The sequence below is a fragment of the Hyla sarda genome, chromosome 2, assembly GCF_029499605.1.
Source record: "Hyla sarda isolate aHylSar1 chromosome 2, aHylSar1.hap1, whole genome shotgun sequence".
NCBI classification, from domain to species: Eukaryota; Metazoa; Chordata; class Amphibia; order Anura; family Hylidae; genus Hyla; species Hyla sarda.
The window spans coordinates 486499563-486524032 of NC_079190.1; the positions used below are offsets into that span (position 1 = coordinate 486499563).

At 43.4% G+C, this 24470-nt stretch overlaps 1 protein-coding gene across 1 annotated transcript in view; it reads left to right on the plus strand.

Annotated features, from left to right (window-relative positions):
• LOC130357128 (trifunctional purine biosynthetic protein adenosine-3-like) overlaps window positions 1–24470 on the plus strand; it is a 64602-nt gene that overhangs the window by 29301 nt on the left and 10831 nt on the right. The window contains exons 6-18 of the mRNA XM_056559544.1: window positions 1781–1846; window positions 2038–2136; window positions 3922–4009; window positions 4979–5064; window positions 6608–6731; window positions 9997–10192; window positions 10544–10620; window positions 12844–12962; window positions 14941–15139; window positions 17383–17637; window positions 18003–18152; window positions 20239–20442; window positions 23231–23362. Of these exons, the coding sequence (XP_056415519.1) occupies window positions 1781–1846; window positions 2038–2136; window positions 3922–4009; window positions 4979–5064; window positions 6608–6731; window positions 9997–10192; window positions 10544–10620; window positions 12844–12962; window positions 14941–15139; window positions 17383–17637; window positions 18003–18152; window positions 20239–20442; window positions 23231–23362 (1795 nt within the window). The remainder of the gene's footprint in view (window positions 1–1780; window positions 1847–2037; window positions 2137–3921; window positions 4010–4978; window positions 5065–6607; window positions 6732–9996; window positions 10193–10543; window positions 10621–12843; window positions 12963–14940; window positions 15140–17382; window positions 17638–18002; window positions 18153–20238; window positions 20443–23230; window positions 23363–24470) is intronic.

The following is a 24470-nucleotide window of genomic DNA, read 5'->3' on the forward strand; positions in this document are numbered from 1 at the left end:
ACCACAATTATATGTACACATTTTTTATATTTATATATGGTAGAGTAACTGGGGGGAATTTATCATTGTATATAGAGCTATTTTGTGTCTATTTTTTTGCGCAAAAAAAGCGCAAGTGTTTTTTTTGCGTCTTTTTTTGCGCAAATTTTGACAGAACTTTTCATCCCGTTGTCTACGGTTAATTCTACCATAGAGCATTTTCTACTGTAGAATTAATTTACTAACTGCGTTTTTTTTTTTTTTGCGCCCAAAAAATTTGCAAACTGCATTTTCTTGCGCAAATATACACCACCTCGGAGGACACGTACCAAAAGTGTCTATTTTGGCACAGGACTGCTACTCCCATCATGGGACAGACTCTGCCCATGATGGGAGTTGTAGTACAGGGGTTGAGGTGCAGATCGCACCGGGTCATCCTCCAGAGACCCGCTGCGATCCGCATTTATTAACTATAGAAGTCGGCGGTACATGCGGCTACATCGCGCTGCCACCGGCTTCTATATACAGCTGTCATAATTCATAATCCCCGCCGCCGGGAGAGGAGAGCTCTGATTGGCCAATAGGTATCCACCAATCAGAGCTCCCGTCTCCCGGAGGGGATTATTAATTATGACAGTGTACTGTATATAGAAGCCTGTGGCAGCGCGATGTAGCCGCATGTACCACCGGCTTTTTAATTTAAATGCGGATCGCAGCAAATCATTCTGGAGATCTACTGCGATCTGCGTTTATAAACGGCATTCAGTTAACCCGTCGATGCGCGGCATCGCAAGGGTTAACTGGCAGAAGCCCCGCTGTTTCCAGCAGGGGACAACTTCTGCAAGACACCCCCAGGACCATCTGTCGATGGTCCTGGTCAGTGATCACTGTGATTGGTCCCTGTGGACCAATCACAGTGAATGAGCTGACTGGGGGGTAAAGTTCGTTTCCCCTGCTCTGCCCGCCGCTAGAAGTCCGAGCACAGCAGGGGAAGATGACGCCGAGAGCTGCGGTGGGGACCGCGGCACTTACCAGAACGCTGGAGGAACACGGGTTGGCGGCGGCTGGTAAGTGGAGGCGGCGGCGGCGGCATCTGCATCAGAGGCAGCAGTGAAGCTCTTCACTGCTGCTTCTGGTAGTTTAAAAACTACAATGCTCGGACATCGGGAGCAGTCACATGACAATATTGTGGTCAGCTGACATGTTACGTCATCTGGAAGCGGTAGATTTAAAGTGCAGAGTGATGACATTCTTGGTGTAAGCTGAGAAGAAGCGCGTGTCAGCACGAAACAATCTTCGCTTACTGCACCTGTCTTTGTACCTGCCGATGATCACGGAATAAAGTGTGTTTGGAGCACATGGTGGGTGCTGTCCTTTCATTTCACTTATCATTTGATTTGCTTCGGACTTCTATTTTGGGACTGAGCACCACCAATTAAACGCTATACCGTGGAAGTGACTGAGCCCTATTCACATTGCCTCACTGGTCCACCAGTATACCCTCGAGTGAAGCCAGCAGTGCCTACACATATCTGTTGCTAAATATTCATCTGTACCCAGCAACCCTAGTAACCAAGGCCTTAGTTGCTCCAGATTTATTTTTTTATAGCAATATTAATAGTAAAGTAATAGGGATGTTATTACACGTTAAGGGAAGGGTCACATGTGACGTAGTTTGCTGCGTATTTACTGCTGCGTATTTTCTTACCCATTGACTTCAATAGGTAGGAAAATACTCTGCAGCAAACACGCAGCAAAATACGGCACGTGTGACCCTACCCTAAAGGTGAATTCTTTGCAGGACTGTATCCTTGGAGCCTCGACACCCTTAGTAGTTGAAGAGCGTCTCGAAGGAAAGGAATACATTGTGAGTTTTTTATTTTATTTGGTCAACACTGCCATTTCTCTCCTTGCACTTGTGTGCATGTTACATTTTTAAATGACCCTTCCATGGTGTTTCGTGACTAAACCGTAACCATGAGAGCATGCTGTGATGTCACATCTCCTACGATCATCTCATTTGGTAAATTTCCAAATTTTTCTATTTTCCTCTTATAGTGTCTATGTCTGACCGATGGGGTTTCACTTGCCCCGTTGCCCTTTGTGCACATCTCAAAACATTGTATTCCAGAGTCTACATCACCAAATATCATCCAGGTAATATCTTATACGTGAGAAATCTTTACAAAGTAATGTTTTTCATGGACATGTAAATAAGAAAACATAATAGCCTACGGGGGGGGGGGAGATTTATAAGACTACGGAATTTCTGCCTGCAGAAATTCCGCTTGCTAAAATGTATAGTGTAGTGAATGGGTTTCCGTTCACAAATTCACACTTCGGAATATGTGAAGCGAAATCTGTGAACGGAAAATCCGCTTGGAAATTTCCGCCTCAATAATGGCGTTGCTCATTTTTCAGGCAGGAATACTCGCGGAACACATTGCAATCTATTGGAGACTGCAGTGTCCGCACGGTCCTAGCGCTGACTGATTCAGTCGGTGCTGGCCGCACTCGGAATCTCCACGGAAATTTTCTGCCCGGAGATTCCGTAGTCTGAACCTAGCCTTATTGTTGTCTTTGGAAAGTGATATTTGAAGTCTTTTTTTTTTTTACTTTAGTTTTGCTTAAGTGCGACATATTTAGCATACCGTCAGAAAGGGTTAATACATTTGGCACACCTAAGCAAACAAACAAACAAAGGTAGTTTCGTAAGTCAGGTCTGACCTGGCTTTGACTTGCAACATTATGGAGGGGTTGTCAACCTCAATATGCGACAATCCCACATCATACATTCGCAACCACTGCAAAGTGAAACTGAAAGTTGTTTAGGTGAGGTTGTTTGCTACTTTATGCATAAAGTCACAAAAATAAATAAAAAATAAACAAAAGTCGCAAAAATAAATAAAAAAATAAAGCTTAGGCGTTTTCTGCGACCCTAGTAAGCAAAAAAGGAGCTTTAAATGCAGCGATAAATCTCCTCCCATGTGTTCAGACCCATAGCAATTCTGCCGATGAAGGAGACCGAGGCTTTTGTGAAACCACTGAGGCCCCTTAAAGGGGTACTCCGCTGGTCAGCATTTGGAACAAACTGTTCCGAACGCTGGAGCCGACGCCGGGAGCTCGTGACATCATAGCTCTCCCCCTTCATGACGTCATGCCCCGCCCCCTCAATGCAAGTCTATGGGAGGGGGCGTGACAGTCGTCACGCCCCCTCCCATAGACTTGCATTGAGGGGGCGGGTGTGACATAATTAGGGGCGGGGCTATGACGTCACAAGCTCCCGATGCCGGCTCCAGCGTTTGGAACAGTTTGGTCCAAATGCTGAGCAGTGGAGTAGCCCTTTAATACATGCTGGACAACTACATCTCTGGAGATCTCCAACACAATTGTCTAGATTAAGAGATCTCAGTGTTTGATCATTGACTAGAACTAAATCCGGCCGTACACTTTATAGTTGACCCCTGTTTATCTGTCCATGGCTGGACTGGGGATAAAAGCCAGCCCTAGAAATAATTGCATACCAGCCCCATAGCATTGGCAGGCTTCCATTTCAACAGGCTGCAGGTAGTGCTGGGTCGCCCACAAGAATTTTACAGGCTCGCAGCCTGGCCCAGGAATGTTTGGTTTTGGGTGGCCAAACATTAGGTGCGGGCAGCAGGCCGGCCAATGACAATCCACAGGGTGGACGGCCTACCTAGAATTTTCCCGGTATCCCAGTAGGCCAGTCTGGCTTTGTGTCTGGTGTGTCAAAAGATTTTCTAAATAACAGGGACAATATAGGACAACAATGGTTGCGCTAAAATACATTCTGATAGATTATTCGGCCAGTGTGTTTGTACAGCACTGTGAAATATGGTGGCGCTATGTAAAAAACATGAATTAATAAATCATGATATTTTTTACTTGACATGAGTTAGACTAACATGCTCTGTTTAGTAGCTGTCGGAAAAAAATTCCAAAAAGATTCAAGACAACATTCTGCAGAAAAGTATAGATGCCATGAGACAAGCGGGTTGGCATTACAAAGGTAAGAGTCACAGGCTAATAGAGTCATTTCTATGCTATAGAGGTTTTCATATATTATCACTCAGATTATATAAGGATGAGGACACACTGACATGCGTTGGCTAATGGTGCTTCATTTATAGTACTGGTCTACTCCTATAGGAAAGAGAGACCTTATGGATGCCCTCTGCGTTTCTTTAGTTACGTCCTGGCATTATTGATATAATTCTATGCTGTCTGACTCTGTAATAGAAATCAGCTCTGGGTGCTGAGCTTGTGGTTATATAAAGCAGCAAATCTGAGCAAGAAGAGCTACAGTTAAAAACATGGGAAATGCAGCAGAATGAGTCTCTGAGCTCCTATGGATGAACTTTGCGCGAGTTAGAAGGTGGGGGTGAGACATATTAGCTTGGTTGTCTTTACACAGTCTTGAATTTAAAAGGGTTAACTCCCATTGGTGATATGATTGCTTTCTGAAAATAGGACATTCACAGAACAACTAAGGGCCCTTTTACATTGGCCAACGGGCGCAGGACAACTAGCTTTCGCCTCACAGATTGGCACTTGTCTACAGAGCCTTTTACAAAGCTCGATCAGTCATGGGGCCCATTAAATTCATCAATGTTGGCCATACATCACCTGTTTACAGCTGATAGCGATTACTTATATGGCTGCACAAGAGACCTAATTGCCAACGAATCGACTGATCTCTGTCCCTTTACTGCTTGATAATAAGCCTCTGTAAAGGGCTTGGGTGAGCAGGATAAGATGAGCCCAATGAGTGCTCCAGAGACTCTTTGTAGTGACTCTCCATTTGGTGGATCTCCCACTATTATATACACATGGCCAAGTGGACCTAGTAATAGGTACCCCAAAGGTGTAGAAACCCTTTCCCATTTGTGGCTGAATGTGCTGCACATATAGATACTGTTCATGATCATGTAAACTCCATGCAAATGAATTGTTGATGGTACTGTCCACAATTGACTAGGTCTCTTTGGAGCCAAAATCATGATGACAGGAAAAGGTCCAATTATTCTCGGATATATCTGCACATTTGAAGACCTAAAGAGCCAGGTAAGGTTATGCATGTCAAGACGCTGAATCTTGGTGAATCATACCCCCAATATGCTGAGAAGCAATTAGATCAAAATACTGTTGGTGGATGTGCGACCATGTCTGTCTTCTCTACTTCAATTCTCATACCCCCCACTATGTCCCCTATGGAGTTCTGCTGCCATCGGTATACAGAGGGCAATGTAATTTTAACTATTAAGGATGCAAATCATCTCTCCTACAGAAGGAAGAATATTGTCTCCCCAATGCCACCTGGCGTCCCGTCTAGCAACTTATCCTTGCTGCTTCTCCGTCTGGGTTTGCATGCCTATGTATTTTCTTGCTTTGTACTGCTGCTTTAGCCATTGCTTTATATTGCTGCTATAGTTATCTGCACATTGGGGTTACACAGTATTTTCTGTATTTCTACTTATTGTTATCATTTTTAAGCTTTAGTGGCTGTTTATCCAGTTTCCCAGACCTAGCAGGACTCGTAATTTGTATCAGCAGACGGGACGATGGTGAGGAGGGGTTCATGGCCCTTCTCCCATGTTGTGGTGTCCTCCAAGTGGAGGCTTTTTAATTGCTTTTTAATGCCCTTGTTTGTTATATACTTATATTCAATAAAGATTTATGTCTAACACATTTTTTGAAGTATTGGAGTTGTGGTGTGCACTATTTCCAGCATTTCTGTCTTGTTGTTACATTAGCTACCTATATGTGGCTACCTATATGTGGCATTGCCTGTAAGATGTCCTACGCCCACTAAGGAAAAAACATACAGTATTGTGATATTACACAAATTCCGGGCAGACATTCTGTGCACAGCAACGCCGGCTTATTCAGAGGGCGCTAGGACTGCTTGGATTATTATTGACTGCAATGCATCCAAGCAGATCCACCGAAAGAATGAACATGTTAATTTGGTGGAGTCGGTAATGTGAATTTCGAGGGCGAAAAACTCTGCAGTGCGCTCAGTACATTTCCTTTCTTGGTAGATCATGATCCATTGTCGGATGAAGAACATTTTTCAGTTTTTTTTGACACACACACAGCATAATAATTTTCAAAATTTTGACCAAAACTTAGGGTAGCTTTTTTAGACATGTGGAGCTAAAGTCACTTTCTCTATGTAACTTCTTGAGATGCAGTCAGCCTCTTGTATTGTTACACAACGGGTGTCGTTGGATGACGGGTGCCACAAAGCCCCACTATTTATTTCACATATCTTTCTCTAAAAACGTTCATATGGATACATATGGAGAATGTATACATGCTTGAGAAAGGCTCTATTGTCGAGCCGAAACTTAGCTTTTCTGCACAGATGTGTGAATAAACCCACGCTTTCATTTGAATACTGGTGTGCCGCTTCTACTTGATTCTGTATATATATATATTCCATGCCAGAAAATTGTGTTTTTGGGTTATGTCATTAAAATTGTTGTCAATATGTATTCCATGCCAATCCATGTCAATATGTATTCCATGCCAATCCATGTCAATATGTATTCCATGCCCCCCGGATATATAGGAATTGGTGGAGCTAAAATATCTATATCCACAGATGATCGTTCCTCTCCTGAAGCCTGATCTTTATGAAGTCATCCAGTTGGTCATGGAGGAAAGACTCTCTTCTCATGTGGCGATGTGGTCTCTAGAGAAATACACCTCAAATAGGGACCTGTGGAGTAAGTGAATCCCCATTACTTGTAAGTCCCACTTCGTTCTTGGTAAAAATAGGGTTATATATACTGAAGTGTGGTTCTTAGGAACCCTCAGAGGAGATGACGCTGACGGATACCCTCCATCTGGACAGAACATGTACAGTATATACAATATACAGTTTGCCTTAAACAGTAGTATTATCCAGATGTTATAGGCTCAGTTAACAGAGTTTTTTAGACTCACCATTAAACTCTGTTAACTGAGCCTATAACATCTGGATAATACTACTGTTTACGTCAGCACCACTATATGCATATAAGCTATTACTGACTCTGAGAACAAGAACTGTAACAGGACTTACTGAACGTTCATATCCCTATAATGGACTGGTCACATTGAGTGTGTGGTTTTATTGCATTTTATACTATATTCTATCGGAATTTTATATATATAGTGATCCTGACGACACACAAGGGCCCTGTGAGTTGCAGGACACAGCATATTTTATTATTTTATGTTGATATTATTGCAAACAATAAATAATATATTATCAAATATCCGTGACCTTGAGCCCCAAATTTTATTTTGTATTTAGCCTATTTTTAGACACTGTGGATGTAGGGGTCAGTTGGGTAGCTCGGGCCTCTATTGGTGATTGGTTTGACAAGAGCCTCTCCAAAACCTTTTGCACAGAACATGTAAATGTCTTATTTATTCATATTGTAATCTTGTACCCACAGGATGTAACATTTATAAGAATAAATAGGTTATATGTTCATCATCCAATAAGAAATAGACTTGATGGGCCCTATTGGACGTCCGAGTCCATCTGTAAATGGACACTGATCTCGGTGATCGGTAATCGTTTACAAAGCCTTTACAACCCTTGATCTACCTAGTGGCCTGGATGCAGGAACGATCGCTGGGTCGTTCCTGCTGACCTTTCCTGTAATGAGCCATTGGCTGCACATGATGTACATGAAGATGTGCGTCCAATGGATGATGATTTTTTAAGCAGCTCATTCATTTACTGATCGCTATACAGGCAATATTGGCCTGTTCAGCCCATAATCTTCCCTAGTAATAGGGCCCTAAATTGCCTTCCAATAGGTTTGGACCTTTGGGCTCCATTAAAAGAGTACTCCAGTTTACTAAAATGTAGTATATGTGTTTGATCACGAAGGTCCGACCGTTTGGACCCCCCTCGATCTCCTGCACGGCGCCCTGGCTCTCTGTGTTGACCAAAGCACGAAGAGCTGGCCGACACTTCCCCCTCCATGCATCTCTATGGGAGAACTGGAGATACAGCCATGTTCACACAACGGAATTTCTGAGCTGAAGGCTCGGGAATTCCATGGCAGCAGAATCCCATTGCTTTTAATGGGATTCTGCTGCACCTTGCACTCTGCAGAATTTTCACAGCGGAAACATCTTCCGCGAAAATTCCGATTCCAGCCTCTGACGAAAGAATTGACATGTCAATTATTTTGGTGGAATCTGCGGGGAAATAGATTGCTAATTGTGCAATCCTAATTATGTGATCTTAATACCGGGTTACTCTGCCGGAGCCCGCTATTTGCGGAATGTCCGCCTATGTTTTACCAGCAGACATTCTGCGTAAAATTCCTTCAAGGGAACATGGCCTTAATGTATTGGTGTTGCTGCTTAGAAAATAAATCAATGACAGGAGAATTTCTGTCTCAATGGTCCTCAGATTTGTATCCTATGTATGCAGTGTAAGTGTAGAAAATGGTTGTAGTATAGGAGCAGACTACGAGGTCTTCCAAATATAAAAATATAGTATATACTGTACATACCTGAAGTACTCTCACTCCCCTGAAAAACATAGGAACGATTAATCGCTTAACGACCGAGCGTTTTTCTGTTTTTGCACTTTCGTTTCTCCTCCTTACATTTTAAAAATCATAACCCTTTCAATTTTGCACCTAAAAATCCATATGATGGCTTTTTTTTGTGCCACCAATTCCACTTTGTAATGACATCAGTCATTTTACCCAAAAATCAATGGCGAAATGGAAAAAAAAATCATTTTGCAACAAAATTTAAGAAAAAACACAATTTTGTATATTTTGGGGGCTTCCATTTCTATGCAGTAAATTTTTCAGTAAAAATGACACCTTCCCTTTATTCTGTAGGTCCATACGATTAAAATGATACCCTACTTATATAGGTTTGATTTTGTCGTACTTCACAACTTCATGCACGAAAATTAATACGTTTAAAATTGTCATCTTCTGACCCCTATAACTTTGTACTTTTCCACGAACGGGGCGGTAGGAGGGATCATTTTTTGCGCCGTGATCTGAAGTTTTTATCGGTACCATTTTTGTTTTGATCGGACTTTTTGATTGCTTCTTATTCATTTTTTTATGGTAGAAAAAGTAACCAAAAATACGCTATTTTGCGCATACGCCATTGACCATGCAGCTTAATTAACAATATATTTTTATGGTTCAGACATTTACACACCCGGCAATACCACATTTGTTTGTTTTTATTTACCCACTTTTTTTTTTTTTTAAATGGGAAAAGGGGGGTGATTCAGATTTTTATTAGGGAAGGGGTTAAATCACATTTATTAATTTTTTTTTTTTTTTTTTTACTTTTTTATGTAGTGTTATAGCCCCCTCTAGGGGCTGTAACACTGCATATACTGATTGCAGGCACTGTTTAATGCATTGCCATAGGAATGCATTGATCAGTGTTTTCTGCGCTTGATTGCTCAAGCCTGGATTTCAGGCTTGGAGCAATCAAACACCGATCGGACAGTAGGGAAGAAGATTTCACTGAGGCAGTCCCGAGCTAACCGGCAGTGTATTCTCCTGTTTTATAGCGCATCTAAAGGGTTAATATCGGACATCAGCCCGATCGGTGATGTCCGGTATTAGGCTAAGTTACCACTTGGTCTTTTTTCTGGCAGTTTTTGGAAAACTGCCAGTGAAGTTTTTTAGCCAAAGCCAGAAGTGTATTCAAAAGGAATAGGACATATAAAGGAAGGACTTATGCTTCTCCTCCCTTATGGATCCACTTCTGACTTTGGCTCAAAAACTGCAGTGGCAGATATCCAAAAACTGCCAGAAAAAAAAACAAGTGGAAACTTAGCCTTTGCCTTAGCCTTAGTCCTGGTTGCTGATAGATTCTGAGTGCTCTTCACAGATCGGGAGCCGGCCACAGGATGTAAATATTCGTCCGTGGTTGTTAAGGGGTTAATCTACTTTATTGTTAGCAAAACTGTTTTATTTATAAAAATTTTGATTTTGTTTTTAGGTCCCATTGCCAAACAACCAGATCCAGATGTGGGACATGCCAAGAGAAATGCCAAGCTGGCACTTGATGAAGCGGCATCTGGTGGAGTAACAGCCGCTGCTCCTGTTGTAGTCGCCAAGGGCGGCAATATTGTGGCATTTCCAGGAATGGCCTACAGGAAAGATTATCAGTCTGTAAACCGTAAAGGTAAAGCAAGGTGTGTAGATTTCGTTTCTTACTATTATGCAGGTATATATATTTCCCCAGTGAAGAGGACCCCCTGCTATTGACATATATAAAGTTATCTAAGACCATAAAGGGTTAAGGGAACATTCTAGGCCAGTTTTTCTCAACCAGTATGTCTCCAGCTGTTGCAAATTTACAACTCCCAGCATGCCCGGCTGGGAGTTGTAGTTTTGCAACAGCTGGAGACGCACTGGTTGGTAAACAGAGGCCTAGGCCAAACTGGTGTTATGTATTGTCTAGGTCTAAGAGGGTGGAGCATGACACAATAAGTGAATGGAGTGTATAATAAAGTTTTTTCTCTTTTCTCTATGCCTGAAAATAGACATAAATTAGTTTGCCCCGATGAGACTCATACAATGAAGGACTCGACTTCAGATGTGGCACAGCCTGGACCCACAGGTATGGCATCTGGAATTGGTCATGTCAGATGTATCGCTGTCTTCATCCAAAAAAAACTCAATATCTGGGAGGAAGAAGAAAAACCTAAAGGTCAGAGATTTTGTAGCTATATTATGCGGTATGAGTACATTAGCAGATATGCAAACCTGGGAGAGCTGTTCACATGGCGTTTTTCGAGCGGCGATTTGCTGCAAAAATGGGAGTGGCCTTTTTCAGGGATATCACGTATTCAAAAAAGTGTGGCTAAATTCGTACCCATTCTGTTAATTTCAGACCCCAGACCACAAATCTATATTATTATCAGACCACATATCAGACTCCTTTAATAATATCAGACCCTGGACCAGACAACCTAATTGTTTCAGACTGTAGAATAAGCCTCTTTACTAAGATTAGACCTTAGATTCCCTAAATATATTTAGTCCTTCTTTATTAATATTAGACCCCAGACCAGACCCCTATATTAATATCAGACCTCAGATCCCCTAAATATATTCAGTCCTTCTTTATTAATATTAGACCCCAGAACAGACCCCTATATTTATGATACCTCAGATCCCCTAAATATATTCATTCCTTCTTTATTAATATTAGACCCCAGAACAGACCCCTATATTAACATCACTCCTCAGACCAGACCCCTGTATTAATATCAGACCCCAAGCCAGACCCCTATATTAATATTAGACCTCAGACCAGACCCCTATATTAATATCAGACCTCAGATCCCCTAAATATATTCAGTCCTTCTTAATTAATATTAGACCCCAGAACAGACCCCTATATTAACATCACTCCTCAGACCAGACCCCTGTATTAATATCAGACCCCAAACCAGACCCCTATATTAATATTAGACCTCAGACCAGACCCCTATATTAATATCAGACCTTAGATCCCCTAAATATATTCAGTCCTTCTTAATTAATATTAGACCCCAGAACAGACCCCTATATTAACATCACTCCTCAGACCAGACCCCCATATTAATATCAGACCTCAGATCCCCTAAATATATTCAGTTCTTTTTTATTAATATTAGACCCCAGAACGGACCCCTATATTAACATCACTCCTCAGACCAGACCCCCATATTAATATCAGATCTCAGATCCCCTAAATATATTCAGTTCTTCTTTATTAATATTAGACCCCAGAACAGACCCCTATATTAACATCACTCCTCAGACCAGACTCCTATATTATCAGATCTCACATCCCCTAAATATATTCAGTTCTTCTTTATTAATATTAGCCCCCAGAACCGACCCCTATATTAACATCACTTTCCAGCTCTGACTCCTATATTAGTATCAGACCCCAGACCAGACCCCTATATTAATATCATACCTCAGATCCCCTAAATATATTCAGTCCTTCTTTGTTAATATTAGACCCCAGAACAGACCCCTTTATTAAAATCACTCCTCAGACCAGACCCCTATATTAATTTCAGACCTCAGATGCCCTAAATATATTCAGTTCTTCTTTATTAATATTAGACCCCAGAACAGACCCCTATATTAACATCACTCCCCAACTCAGACCCCTATATTAATATCAGACCCCAAACCAGACCCCTACATTAATATCTGACCTCAGACCAGATCCTATATTAATATCAAACCCTAGACCAGACCCCATATACAGTAAAATTATCAAACCACAGACCAGACCCCATATATATTTTTATGCAACCCCAGACCAAACCCCATATATTATTAACCAACCCCAGATGAGACCCCATATATTAATATCAAATCCCAGACCAAATACTTATATTAATATGAAACTCCTGTTCCCCAAACAGGGGTTGGACATATGCCCTGAGGTTGTTGCTCTGAGGAAGAGTAAAAGGGGTTACATAGGATACCTGTGCTTTTCTTTTAATGCTTTGGCGCCCATACCATCCGATGTACCATATGGTGCTCAAATAATACAATTATACGGTACCCTACTAAATTCTTGTAAGGAGTTTGAGTAACAATGCTCAATTAATAAACTAGGGGACACACTGGTGCTGTGACCCTCATTCCTAGAAGTGACTGGTGATGGGTAATCTACCCTGCCTGATTGCACAGGTTATCCACAAGAGTTTATTATAATTATTATTGTTGTTGTTGTTATTATTGTTATTGTTATTATGATATATTGTGTTATTATATAAGTTATTTAGTAGTTTATCTTGTTCTTTCTATTCTCTGTCCAATTTTTTATCTTTAGTGATGGAAAATGTTCATCAATTCCTTGGAAGGAAAGTTAGATCCTTTGAAATAAACTCAGCTCAGTTCAAGGATCCAGTGTTCGTCTGCTCATCTAGCAGCCTTGGAGACAAAGCAAAGGTGAGAGGACGAAGAAACATTTATCATTTAAACAACCATAAAAAGGGAGAAGAAATCTGAAGTGTGAAACAGCTGTCGCCTTAAAGGGGTACTCCGCCCCTTGACATCTAAAGGATAGGGGATAAGATGTCTGATCGTGGAGGGGACCACCCGCAATCTCCAGTGCAGCACCCAGTGTTCATTTAGAACTCTAACTGTGGCTCTGGAGGCTTGCGACATCAAAGCCCCCTCAATGCAAGTCCATGGGAGGGGGTGTGGTGGCCGTTACGCCCTCTCCCATGGACTTGCATTGAGAGGGGGCCGTGATGTCATGAGGGGGGCGGGGCATGATGTCACGGGCCTCCAGCTCCTCATCACGAGTCATCCGGCATAGAGCGAACTTCGCTCCGTGCACTGGATGACTAGTATGACAAGGGTGCCACACCGAGTGGCGGGACCCCCGCGATCTGACCTCTTATCCCCTATCCATTGGATAGGGGATAAGATGTCTAGGGGCAGAGTACCCCTTTAACTTTCCGCACATATGACCATGACTATGGTTTTGAAAAAAAATTTGATAATGTTTTCAAAGGGTCAGTGCCCTGGTTATATTCTATTGATGAACATTTGTCACTTTAATACCAGGAAATTTAATTTTGAATAGGAACTTTGAAAAATGTCTCACTTACAAGTTAAAGTTTCTTGATTAAAAGAGGAGACTGCTGGGAAATCATCTGTACAGAACAGGAAGTCTCAGCTTAGTTTTAGACCTAGTGGCCAGAATGGAAATAACAGGATTTCCAGATTACTTTAAAATATAGATAGTAGAATGGAAAATCAGGAAAAACATCACCAAATATTTTTTAAAATATGTTTAACATTAAAATGTGATTTAAACCAGTGGTCCCCATCCCAGTCCTCAAGGCCCACCATTTTTCCAGGATTTTAATTTTTCCCTGTTCTATTTGTGGTGAGGGTATGATGCAGGGCAGATGGAATTACCCTAGGGGCAAATGGCATTAACCCCTTGTGTATGTGACGCCAGGGCATGGTTTAACTGATTGACCACCCGAAGGTAGGCCGTTGGATCCTGGGCTACGCTCAGGGGCAAATAATCACTCCAACGCCAAGTTACGGAACAACGGCAGCTTTACTGAGTCAGACAGATGTAACAGTCTATCCAGCTTGGCTAAGTCCACGGAAATGACCAGCGACTTCAGATACCACAGGGCTTGCTGGGACTTATGGTGGACTGGGACAATTTGCTGCAGAGCCACGGTGACTGAAGACAGATTGACTTGGACTGACTTGACTATGGCAGACTATTACTGACTTCACCCCTTCTGTAGCTTACCAGGCTTTGACTTGACCTGTGGGGATCCGTGGCTGTGTGGTAGGTCTCTTTAGGACACCAGACACTCTCTCCAGACTTGACCTCACTGCAACTCAGCACTAAAGAGACTGATTAAGCTCCACCCAGGGCATTTATGGGGGAGACTCAGGAGGGGTCCCATAGATCACCCTGTAGGTCACATGGTGACTGGTACCTTCCTGGGTTACAATCACATGACAACATCTCTTAAAGGCATCACACATTTTATATTCAATACACTATACAACACAGGTACTTAGGAACATACATAGGGTACAGGTGCGGTGGGGGTCAAGGGGTCACTTTATGGAGGCTGCCTGACAGGCAGCAAGAGTACAGGGGTGCAACTCCTGTACTGGGCCACCATATATTTCAATGGATTAACTTTAAAAACCCAGAATGTTGGTGGCCTTGAGGACTGGGTTGGGGACCACTGAGTTCACCAATAGATTATTTTAGTCCAGTCTAAACTCTAAGTGGCTGTAGTCCAGCCTGGTGTGTTTCAAGAGGATAGCCTGGTCTGACGCATTATTAACCAACCCGAAGTTACATGAGCAGGTCTAGGCTAGGGCGGGTCACCAGCCTAATGAATTGTATTACCGGCTGCCTGTTCTTGCTGTGTTCTAGGTTGCCCTGTCTTGCCATTTGCACAGATCAGCAGCCCAAAGTCTGGCATCCACATGTATAAATGACCTTTTGGCACAAGGAGCTCAGACTGTATTTTTCATGCCGCAATGTTCTTGTGGACAACTATCAGAAGATGTGACTGAAGCTATAAAGGAAGGACTGGCACTGGGGTGCAGTATTACTGGGGCCACATTACTAGGTAAATATAGAATTGACCTTCTTGTTCTGAGAGTCCTGTGGGGAAACTACAACCTAATGTGGGGGAACTATACTCCCAACCTAATGTGGGGGAACTACAACCTAATGTGGGGGAACTATACTGCCAACCTAATGTGGGGGACTATACTGCCAACCTAATGTGGGGGGGGGAACTATACTGCCAACCTAATGTGGGGGGGGGGGGGAAACTATACTGCCAACCTAATGTGGGGGAAACTATACTGCCAACCTAATGTGGGGGAACTATGCTGACAACCTGATGTGGGGGGGAACTATACTGCCAACCTAATGGCGGGGGGAACTATGCTGACAACCTAATGTGGGGGGGAACTATGCTGCCTACCTAGTGTGGGGGGAACTATGCTGCCTACCTAGTGTGGGGGGAACTATGCTGCATACCTAGTGTGTGTGTGTGGGAGGGGAACTATGCTGCCTACCTAGTGTGGGGGGGGGGCTATGCTGCCTACCTAGTGTTGGGGAACTATGCTGCCTACCTAGTGTGGGGGAACGATGCTGCCTACCTAGTGTAGGGGGAACTATGCTGCCTACCTAGTTTGGGGGGAACTATGCTGCCTACCTAGTGAGGGGGGAACTATGCTGCCTACCTAGTGTGGGGGGAACTATGCTGCCTACCTAGTGTGGAGGGGGAACTGTGCTGCGTACTTAAAGTGGTACCCAACTGCCCCAATGTTCGGAACATATTGTTCTGAACTCTGGGTGCGGGCTAAGGCGGTTGTGATGTCACAGACACGCGCCTTGTGAAATCACGCCATGCCCCCCTCAATTGCAAGTCTATGGGAGGGGGCGTGTCGACCACAACACGATACTCTGATAGTGCCCCTCCCGAGACTAGACTTTGGATCCGCCCCATGTTCCGGCAGGGGCAGACCAAGGCCAAGCACTTCAGTAACTAAAAGAATGGTGAATGTCTTTGTTGTTGCTGTTGTCGTGATGTGGCCTGGAGAAAAACAACTTATCCTCCTTTGGGTGAATCCACATGGGTCAGAACTGCTGCAAAATTTACCCACTGATTTGTAGCTACAAACATTCACTATGTTTTGCATTTGCGATTGATCTTACCACTCAGGGCAGGGTCACACGGAGCGCATTCGCAGAGTATTTGATGTATTTGAAATCCGCAGCTACGAGCAGAAACGCAGAGCTATGGCAGCAGCAGGGAGCTCACTCTGCCATCACTCTGTGACTGCAGGAAGCACATTCGCTGTGTCAAATACGCTCCTGTGTGACCCTACACTTATTGTGTATGGGGTGAGATCTATAGTGAATCTGCAACAACATCTGCATGTAACGCATACTATTGATGCTCCATATGACAGGTCTGCATTAAAACATTTGGGTGCTTGTGGAATCACCCTAATTGGCAATATTCATTCTGGGTGCCAAGATCAGCAGGAGCTGTAAACATGCCCAATATATATGTATGTGTGTGTGGTGAGGGTGTGATGCAGGGCAGATGGAATTACCCTAGGGGCAGATGGCATTAACCCCTTATGTTCGTGACCCCGGGGCATAGTTTAACTGCTTCACCACCCAAAGGTAGGCCGCGGGATCCTGGGCTAGGCACGGGGGCAAATAATGACTCCGACGCCAAGTTACGGAACAACGGCAGCTTTAGTGAGTCAGACAGATGTAACAGTCTATACAGCTTGGCTAGGTCCACGGAGGTGACCAGTGACTTCAGAGACCACAGGGCTTGCTGGGACTTATAGTAGACTTGGACAATTTGATGCAGGGCCACGTTGACTTGAGACAGACTTGACTTGGACTGACTATAACAGACTTCACTCCTTTTGTAGCTTACCAGGTTTTGACTTGGTCCTGGGGGGTAGTGGACTTGTGGATCCGTGGCTGTGTGGTAGACATTAGGCCTCCTCTGGACTCCACACACTCTTACAGGACTTGAACTCACTGCAACTCAGCTAAGCAGTAAGAGAGCAGAGCTCGAAGAGAGTGAACTAGCTCCACCCAGGGCTTATATGGGGGAGACTAGGAGGGAGCACATAGGTCACCCTGTAGGTCACATGGTCACTGGTACCTTCCCTGGTTACAATCACATGACAACATCTCTTAAAGCTATATAACACTATAACACAATATATATTATAACGCTGAGTATGCAGCAGCTTTCATCGTGGCCACACCGGCATACTGATTCTATACTATATGTAGATTTTTTTGCTTTTTCCCATTTTTTCCCATCAGACCAAGAATGTACTCAGCCTCCCAGCCTATACAATAAAGGGAACTACAACCTGTCTGGATTTGCACTGGGCGTAGTCGAGAGGGATCGCAGGTTACCACGTCCTGATCAGATGAGAGCGGGTGACCTGGTCATAGGAATACGGTCACCAGGATCCTACAGCAGCAACAACCTTTCTCTTCTAAATGACCTCATTGAAAATCATTCCTTGCAGTATACATCAGGATTGCCGGTGGGGGATGGAGTCACAATTTGGGGTACATATTCCAAAATTGCCTCCTTCTAAAAAAAATGCACAGGGACTATTTTGGTTTAGTATCAGTGGGAATGGCGCTGGGTCACCACCTGCCTGGGCAAGTTAAAGGACAATAAAAAACACAAGGATTGTTCTGCGATGTGACTATTAATGGTGGCTACGGCAATTGGTTAACTAAATTATTGTTATTAGTATTATAGGTAAGCGGTCCGGGATGGAGTTAGGGGAACAGTATTACCCATCTGTGCGGCCTGAGGACGAAGGGGAAAATGTTACCATACTGGCCACAGAGAAGCACACACACACAATATATATATATATATATATATATATATATATATATAGTCCATTTATGTCTCCTCATAGGTGAATTGATAATAAACTCCATGGTATTCAGCCTCCCAGTTCTACATGCTCTTCAATCCGGTAACATCAGCAGCTGTTTAGCCATTTCTGAGGGTGGACTGGTGGGAAGTATCCTCCACTACTTACCTGAGCACATGGGGATCATCATAGGTAAGGTACACTGACTGTATTGGGTAAAACTAGACAGATATCCCATTAATAGCGGTAGCCTGCACCGTCATCTAATCACTAACCTGGACTTGGTGCAAATATGGCGCCCATAGCAAAACTCTATTTTCAGCTGTGACCTAATTGATTCCTATTCGGTATTTCTGTTGCATTCAGTTTTCTGTGATAAGTTCTGTAGTAGGGAATTCAGGAAATTCTAGGTTAATAGAGGGCAGTCCTTTTCCTTATGTCCAGTTCTAAAGCTCCATGAATTAGCCAAAGAGGAAAATATTTCGCGGGAGGACCAAGCACATCTGTATATGAGTCAGTGGGTACTATGTAATCCTTATTTTCCCCAGTGGACGCGCTTTAGGGGAATTGCTAGGTCCTTATGCAGTTGAGTTTCAAGCTGAAGGACAACATGTGTTTTCTTATCATCTAGGGATTCCTCTAACAAAGAGGTGCGGCCCATCGTGGAGAACCCTTTTAGGGTCTATTCACACAGTAGAATTTCCGCTTACAGAATTCCTCCTCAAATTAAAGCCCATTGTCTATGGGCTTAGTCTATGGGCTATAATTTGAGGAGAAATTCTGAAAGAAGAAATTCTGCTGTATGAATAGACCCTTAACCCCTTAAGGACCAGGCCAATTTTATTTTTGCGTTTTTGTTTTTTCCTCCTCGCCTTCTAAAATTCATATTTTATATTTCCATTCCCAGACCCATATAAGGGCTTGTTTTTTGTGTGACCAGTTGTACTTTGTATTGACATCACTCATTTTACCCTAAAATGTATGTGGTAAACCCAAAAAATAATTTTCTTGTGTAAGGAAATTTAAACAAAAATCATAATTCAGCAAATTTGGGGGGTTTCGTTTTTGCACTGTACACTTTACGGTAAAAATGACATGTTTTCTTTTTTCTCTGGGTCAATACGATTAAAATGATACCCATGGTTACATACATTTCTATTATGGTACTGCTTTTAAAAAATCTCAAACTTTTTTTTTTACAGAATCAGTATGTTTAAAATTGTAAACATTACAACATTATTTTGACCATCTCTAACGTTCTTATTTTTCCATATTCAGGTACGTGTGCGGGCTCATTTTTTGCACCATGATCTGTAGTTCGTTTTGGTATCATGTTTGTGTATATTTTACTTTTTGATCGCTTTTTATGACATTTTTTTTGTGACAAAAAAGCAGAAATTTTTTACTGCGTTAAGTGATGCTATGCAGCGCCATACATTTACGGTGCATGTCCTTAAGGGATTAAAGGGGTACTCTGCTGAAATATATATCTTTTTAAATCAACTGGTGCCAGAAAGTTAAACTGGCCTGAAACGCATTGGCGTTCTGAGGCGTTCCAACTATGCATTGTTGCACTTTTGTCCTTGTGCTCATTTTGTCCTTGCCTTCCATGGATTTTTAACGTGGATTACAATAAAGAAGTATTTCTTACTCAGTCAGTGCTGGCTCCACCTTTCCTTGACTTCTGCCTTTCAACAAGAGGCTGGCCGTGTACGTGTTGAATCAGGTGAACTGAACGCGCTCATCTCCTACTAGATTTGTAAATGACTTCTATTTAAAAATCTGAACCCTTCCAGTACTTATCAGCTGCTGTATGCTCCACAGGTAGTTCTTTTCTTTTTGAATTTCCTTTCTGTCTGACCACAGTGCTCTCTGCTGACACCTCTGTCCATTTTAGGAACTGTCCAGAGAAGGAGCAAATCCCCAGAGCAAACCTATCCTATCCTGCTCTGGACAGAGGTGCCAGCAGAGAGCACTGTGGTCAGTCAGAAAGGAAGTTCAAAAAGAAAAAGAACTTCCTCTGGAACATACAGCAGCTGATAAATACTGGAAGGATTAAGATTTTTAAATAGAAGTAATTTACAAATCTGTTAAACTTTCTGGCATCAGTTGATTAAAAAATATATATTTTTCGGCGGAGTACCACTTTAAAGAGAGAAACATCTAAAATGTATAAATATCAATACTTATTCTTGTTTAATGCTCTATTACTGAAGTTTGGAGCCATTTGCCGTTAACCATGTCCTAATCTTCTGACCTCCTACATGTGGAATCCCAGACGCTCTCTGTTGGAAGGTCCCAGCTATTTTCTCCTGGTTGTACAATGAAGGAGAACTTTCTGAGCAAGAACTGGTCTATAACTTCAGCCTTGGTGTAGGAGCTGTGCTGATAGCTCGGAAGAACGCGGCCCAGAAGATCCTGGCTGAGATCCAGCATGTGGAGGAGGCTTGGATGATTGGTTCAATATTTCAGCATCATACAGGTTGGGTTTTCTCCTCTTTTCACTACTTTTACAATGCTCGTCCATTATGCTTGAGTTAGCCCTCTGCTATTTTCCTTTTACCTCACTGAATGGTGTTAGTCCTTTCCGCTGATCTGAGTCTTAAGTTGTCCAAAATAAGGCTCTGTTCACATTATTCATCCAGCCTATTCCAAAAGTTTTACTGTATAGGAAAGAGTAACCTGATGCTATTACCTATGCAGTTATGCAGATGTCCTGTATATACAATGGAATATGCTGAAGCCTCTGTTAAGGACGTATATGTGCTGGCCCAGTACAGGAGTTGCACCCCTTTACCCTTGCTGCCTGTCATGCAGTCTCCATTCAGTGACCCCTGGGACCCCTTTATCTATGTTCCATAAATAGTACTAGGGCCTGGCTAAACTGTTAAGACTGTTACATCTGTCTAACCCAGTAAAGCTGCCGTTGTTCTGTAACGTGGAGTCGGAGTCATTGTCATTATTTGCCCATGTGCCTAGCCCAGGATCCAGTGGTATACCTTCGTGTGGTGTAGAGGTTAACCCACACCCTGGCGTCACAAACGCAAGGGGGTTAACGCCATCTGCCCTTAGGGTAATTCCATTTGCCCTCATGACATCCTCACCACATATATACATTGGGGAATACTATCAACTAGAGTCCCGCACAGGACTGTTTTCTTTAATCCTGCTCCAGCTGCATTTTTGACCATTACCTCCCACTCCTGCAAGGTGTATGTTCCACTCCTGCAACGTGTCCAATTATGCCCACTCCCGCTATATGTGTGTCAATCCCGCTCACTCAAACTAAAGTGTCCCCACATCCCTCCTATGCCATTTTAATCCCCCCCCCCCCCTTTCCCAACCCTGTGATCCATTTGCTGTTCCTTACCTGCCCAGTGTCCTCCGGTGGACTCCCAAAGGCTCAGGTGCAGGGTCTTGGAGGGTCCCATGTCCTCTGCGCTGCACTGACGAGTGACACCCCTGACGTTGTGCAGTGGTGCAGGAAAAATTCACTCATCAGTGCCGCACAGAGGACGTGTGACCCGCCATGACCCTGCACCTGAGCCTACGGGAGCCCACCGGAGGACACAGGGCAGGTAAGGAACAGCAAATTGGTCAGAGGGAGGGGGAAGAGGAGGTCCCAAATTAGGGCTCTACTCTCAACATAACTCTCCAAATTAAAGAAAAAAGATACATGTGTGTTGGGCCAGTACAGGAGTTGCACCCCTGTACCCTTGCTGCCCTGTCAGGCAGCCTCCATACAGTGACCCCTGGGCCCCCCCTGCACCTGTACCCTATGTATGTTCCTAAGTGCTTGTGTTGTACTGTATAGTGTATTGCATATATACACCCAGATATATCAAACTATGTGAGAGTAAAAGTGGAGTGATTTTCCCACAGCAACCAATCACAGTTCAGCTTTCACTTTACCAGAACTTGTTAGCTGAGCTGTGATTGGTTGCTGTTGGAAAAATCACTCCAGTTTTTCTCTCACACAGTTTGATAAATATGGGCCATAATGTGTTATACCTTTAAGAGCTGTTATGTGATTGTAACCAGGGAAGGTACCAGTGACCATGGGACCTACAGGGTGACCTATGGGACCCCTCCTAGTCTCCCCCGTGTAAGCCATGGAAGGGACTAGTTTGCTCTCATGGAGCTCTGCTTCTTGAGTCTTTGCTGAGCTACAGTGAGGTCAAGTCCTGAGAGTGTCTGGTGTCCTAGGAAGGCCCAAAGTCTACCACGCAGCCAGGACTCAACAAGTCTTCTACCCCACAGGTGAAAGTCAAAACCTGGTAAGCTACAAACAGGGTGTAGTCAGTCTCAGTCCACGTCAAGTCTGTCAAGTCAGCGTGGCCCTGCATCAAATTGTCCAAGTCCACTATAATTCTCAGCACGCCCTGTGGTCTCTGAAGTCACTGGTCACCTCCTTGGGCCTAGCAAAGCTGTATAGACTGTTACACCTGTCTGACTCAGTAAAGCTGCCGTTGTTCCGTAACTTGGCGTCGGAATCATTATTTGTGCCCCGTGCCTGGCCCAGGATCCAGCAGTATTCCTTCGGGTGGTGTTGAGGTAAAACCACTCCCTGGCGTCACGAACACAAAGGGTTAATGCCATCTGCCCCTAGGGTAACAACATCTGCCCTCATTAAACCCTCACCACACATGAAGAAAACTAAAGCTGGCCATACATCGCATATAGCTGTTGGCAAAACACTTGTTTGGTGGACAGCAATCCCTCCCGGTCCCCACATACGTGTGCATGTCTTCTGAATGGGAAGAGTTGATAAAGCTGTAACCAGACTCCTCTTTCTATGGAAAAGGATTGGCCATGTCAGATCCAACATGTCTGACCATTAAAGGCAGATGCCAGGAAAGGGTCAGGTGGGCACATCCACATTAGATGGCTGGTCAATCCGGTCAGGTTAAGCCAGTTTTCATCTAAAGTGAATGGACACCTTTATATAAAATCTTCATTTGATTTTCTCATTTTCCATGCTATTACCTCACGATACATAAACCCACCCCAACAACACAAAAGTCAACACGTTTCCGTCTTTGTCCTTTATTATCCATAATTAATAATGGGTCAGGAGGGTCTGCACAGGGAAGTGGTCACCCATAGTGCTGCAATGTTAGCAAACAAGGGGGGAAATAAATCATCCTATGTCAATACAGGTGGATAGTAGTGTTGTGGTGTCCAGAAGCTCCCGAAAAGGGGCCTTAGTTTTTATCTTCCTCAATAACTTTTTGCACGATCATAAAAAAAAAAATATTTTTTGTTTTTAGATTCTCCACGTGTCCAAGTGAGACATTTATTGGAAGCTCTAAAACTGAACAATATCCAGCTAATGAAAACCGTAATCCTGTACAGAGCACCTGCAAAGGTCTCAAAAGTGGCCGTGTTAATATCCACTGCAGGTACACAGCGCGGGACAGGTTGGCCATGTAGAGCTTAAAGGGGTACTCCACTGGCCAGCATTCGGAAGTAAATGTTCCGAATGCTGTTTTCGCTCTGCGGGGCCGGCCACGCCCCTCGTGACATCATGGCTACGCCCCCTCAATTCAAGTCTATGGGAGGGGGCGTGACAGCCGCCACGCCCCCTCCCATAGACTTGCATTGAGGGGGTGTGGCCGTGATGTCACGAGGGGCTTGGCCAACCCCTGCAGAGCAAAAACATCGTTCGGAACATTTACTTCCAAACGCTGGCAAGTGGAGTACCCCTTGAAAGGGGTTGTCCAAATTATTTAAAGAAATAGTTTAACGCCTGTTATTAGGAAAATATTAAAAAAGAAGCCAAACTTAAATGTTGTTTACATCACTTTTGCAGCCAATCAGCGGTCTCAGCAGTATATAGCAAGAGACCACCTAGGTCAGTGATTGGTTGCAGCTTTCACATAGGTATATGGGAACATTAGCCAGGTAAACAAAGCAAGGCAGGTAGGACTGGAGCAGCAGCATTGGGTACGATGGGGATTAAACTGTTAAGTTTTATGTATTTTTTTTTACTTATCACACTAACAAGCAGGTTGGGTTCACATCTGAATGGTTTTGGGGGTTTTCCGCTCCGTTATTGGAGCAGAAAAGCGAAAAAAATTGAGCCTCTGGGTTGGCTGCAGGGTGGACACGAAGGGCACCCAATGGGCCCCATTTGCTTTAAGGGGACCCATCAGGTTTCCATCATGGTGTCCATATTTTGCCTGGTATTTGGAGTGGAACCTGTGATAGAGGCAACCAACAGAGCATACAAAGAAAATTTAGAATAAATTGGCCAACCCTTTTGGACAACCCAATGGTTTACCATTTTTCCATTTTTAAGATAGTCTTACAATTAGGAAATGGAAACTTGAATTTGTTACAATGTGTCAGTATAAGTAAAATCTATCAATCCTCAGTCCTGACAGATTTGTTGCTGCTTCTGCTATTTAAAGGAGTACTCCAGTTGAAAAAAAAACATTTTATAATCAACAGATTTATAAATTACTTCTATTAAAGAGTCTTAATCCTTCCAGTACTTATCAGTTGCCG